At 37.0% G+C, this 3,364-nt stretch overlaps 1 protein-coding gene across 1 annotated transcript in view; it reads right to left on the reverse strand.

The window, feature by feature from the left end:
• Positions 1-253, reverse strand: part of LOC137628575 (uncharacterized) — a 447-nt gene extending 194 nt beyond the window's left edge. Inside the window, exon 1 of the mRNA XM_068359729.1 lies at positions 1-253. This exon is cut by the window's left edge and continues 194 nt beyond it. Coding sequence (XP_068215830.1) covers positions 1-253 — 253 coding nt within the window.
• Between the last annotated feature and the right edge of the window lie 3,111 nt (positions 254-3,364).

The following is a 3,364-nucleotide window of genomic DNA, read 5'->3' on the forward strand; positions in this document are numbered from 1 at the left end:
ATCTCTCAAGTGGAGTAGCATTCGTAGCTGTTGATAGTGAGCGAATTGAGTGTAGAGCATCTGCCAACGGTGATTGCCAATACTCCGCAGGCGGACCCCTTGATTTCAAAGTCAACGTAATTGCCTTCCAAATTATGCCATTGAATCTTTCAACCCGTCCATTACCTTCATGATTATATGAAGTGGTTCTACTACATGCTATACCCTTACTATTAACAAAATCTTGCATCTTCCTTGCTGATGAATGAAGCATCTCTGTCAGAGTGCACATAAGCTGGCATGCAAAATATAGAAAATAACTGACTAAGACTGAATTACAGTCGAGGTAGACATATTACTGCAAGGGAATACAAATGGGAATGTAGAATATTCGACAGTAATATTCAGGAAATAATTATTCTTGTCACTACTGGGTATAGGTCCCTTGAAATCAATGTTCAAACTTTCAAATGGCAGAGTTGCTTTTATCAACCTAGAATTATCCACTTTATCAAACCTAGGCTTGTTCTCTGCACATATTTTGCAGGAAGCAATAGCCTTTTTCACAACATCTACTGAATACGATAAATTTTTAGTTTTCACAAAATGATATAACCTAGTTACTCCAGGATGGCACAATGCTTCATGTAGACTGAATAAGGAAGATTGATCACTAACTGTCGCACCTTAATATTCCCTTGAAAAAGTGTCAGGGGGAATATTCTGATCACCTGGATGATAAATTATATCAAAATCATAACAAGCCAATTCCATTCTCAAGCGTGTGATTCTATCATTCTTTATTTTACTTTTATGTTTGTTGTCAAACATAAATCTCACTGATTGCTGATCAGTTCTATTTGTAAAATGATGATCAGTCAACTAGTGCCTCCAGTGGCGAATGGCTTCAATAATAGCTTGGGCTTCTTTCTCGATGGCTGCATGTCGTTTCTCCGGTCCCTATAGGGTTCTTGAGAAGAATGCCACTGGACAACTCATTTGATTTAGAACAGCAGGTATAGCCGATTCAGATGCACCAGTCTCCACTTCATTAATAGCCTTTACCACTGAATTCTCAATATCATTCTTCATCCTACGAAAATCTTTTACTGTAGCTTCAGTTATTGGAAATTAGGTGGATGTACTTTAGTTGAATAGTTCACTATCCATTGAGAGTAATATGCAAATAGTGCAAGTGTTCTTTTTGTAATGATTTTATATTTGTAGGCATGGGTAAATCACACAATGGTTGCAGTCATTTTGGATCAGGCTTTAAATCACCATTCTCGATGACATATCCTAGAATATTCAAGCACTTTGTTGAAAACATACATTTGTCCTCATTGTAAACTAGGCCTCTTTTCTTTGCTGCATCCATAAACTTGGTCAGATTTTCATCATGTTCTTCTTAGGTTAAGCCAAAAATGATAATGTTGTCGAGGTAAGCATAGGTACTTTTCAGTTCCTCATCTGCAATGAAGGAGTCCGTAATTCTTTGAAAAAATAGGCTACTCCATTAGTGACTCCAAACGGAATACATGTGAACTGGTAAAGTCCACCACAGGCTTGAAATGCTGTAAAGGGTCTATCCTTCTCAATTATAGGTATCTGATGATAGGCACTTTTAAGGTCAATGGTACTGAATACCTTATGTGAAGCTATTTTATTAACTGTGTCGTCAAGGCGTGGCAATGGATAGCTATCATGTAAAGTGAACTTATTAATAGTTTCAGAATAATCTACTGCTAGACGTGTTTTTCTATATTCATTCTTCACCAAAACCCTTTGAGCCCTCCAAGGCGAGTTGTTTGGTTCACTGATTACTTCTCTTAAAAGTCTCTGCACTTCTTTTTCATTGAACTGCCAGTCTGAAAGTGAGTATTGCCGTGACTTGGAGGCAATGGGTGTGCAATCAGGTTTCAAATTAGCAATGGTACATAGATAAAAAACAATAGAGCAGGTAGATCATCTCCATATCTTGGGGTTACACTATCATGCAACTTTTGAAAGTCTTGACCCAGAATTATGTCAGAACAGAGCTTTGGAAGAATGAACAGGGTGACATCCTGATAATCCCTGCCCCTGATGTGCAAAGTCACGTTACAAAAACCCTATGCTTTAGCTGACAAAAAGGCCGATGCCATTGACACTTCACTACGATTATTTTGCACTGTCAACAACAATTTCTTGACAATATTCGGATGCACAAAGCTTACTGAGCTCCACTGAGGTTCCATTCACAGACATTTTATTAATGACATTAAACAAGCATGAGGGAGCTGCTGCAAAAATAATAGCAGCTAGAAATAAAGACTCATTTCTATTTGTAGCAGTGGAAGAAACACCAACATGTCTACTAACAGTAGCAGTTGAGCAGCAAACTTTAGAGAAGTGGCCCTTCTTTTGACATTTATGACGAATTGATTCAAGTGCTGGACATTTAATCCTGAGATGCTTAGGATGGCTACAAAAAAAAAAAAAAAAAAATAGTTGCGTTATTATTTGTCAGAGGCGTAGCAGCAGCAGTTAGTACAGTAGTTTCAAAGGCCTCATCAACTGGGGTGGGGTTGTTATTTGCACTCACTAGATTTGTACACTGACTTGTAGCATAAAGTTCAGAATTCCTCTGAGCCAACTCTAAAGCCCTGGCTTGGTCAACAGCTTTCAACAAGTCTTAAACCTTGTTCTCCAGTAAACGCTGTCTGATTAGAGATGATTGTAGACCATTAATGAAAGCATCAGTGAGAGACTCTTCACAATATAAACTAGCAGAAACAGATTTGAAATTACAGTCTTTACTTAAAACCTTCAACGCTTGCAAATAAGAGTCCAAAGTTTCCCCATCCTGTTGTTTACGAGTAGCTAACAAATTTCGGGCAAACACCTAATTTTTGGGTTTGACATACTGTTCTTCCAATACTTGAATTGCTTCATGATAACTTGTACAATCAGATATACAATCATGTACTTCAGGAGCATCGCAGTTTGTAAGAAAACTTAGTTTATCCCTTTGTCCACTGTCAGGCTGGCTTATACACTGAAGAAATTTTGAAAAGCTCTTGACCAATGTTTCTACTCCTGTGTTGCTTTTGGTCTGCTTGGGTCTGTCTCCAGTCGTTCAGGTTTTAACAGACGCTCCATCTCCTATTCAGGTCAGGTATCGTCATAGAATTTAGATCAATAAATTTGATATAAAAGTTGATTTGATAATTAGGATAATTAAATCATTGACCTACATCTAGGCTTTATTGATCTAAAATTCTTAACCAGGTGGAACCTGTAATAATAACAAAGATATAAATATAATTGTATAATAATAATAATGACCTATAATCAAATAATGATAATAATAACCATAACAATTAGTCATAAGATTAAGCCTAAT

The sequence above is a fragment of the Palaemon carinicauda genome, chromosome 36 (genome assembly GCF_036898095.1).
Source record: "Palaemon carinicauda isolate YSFRI2023 chromosome 36, ASM3689809v2, whole genome shotgun sequence".
NCBI classification, from domain to species: domain Eukaryota; kingdom Metazoa; phylum Arthropoda; class Malacostraca; order Decapoda; family Palaemonidae; genus Palaemon; species Palaemon carinicauda.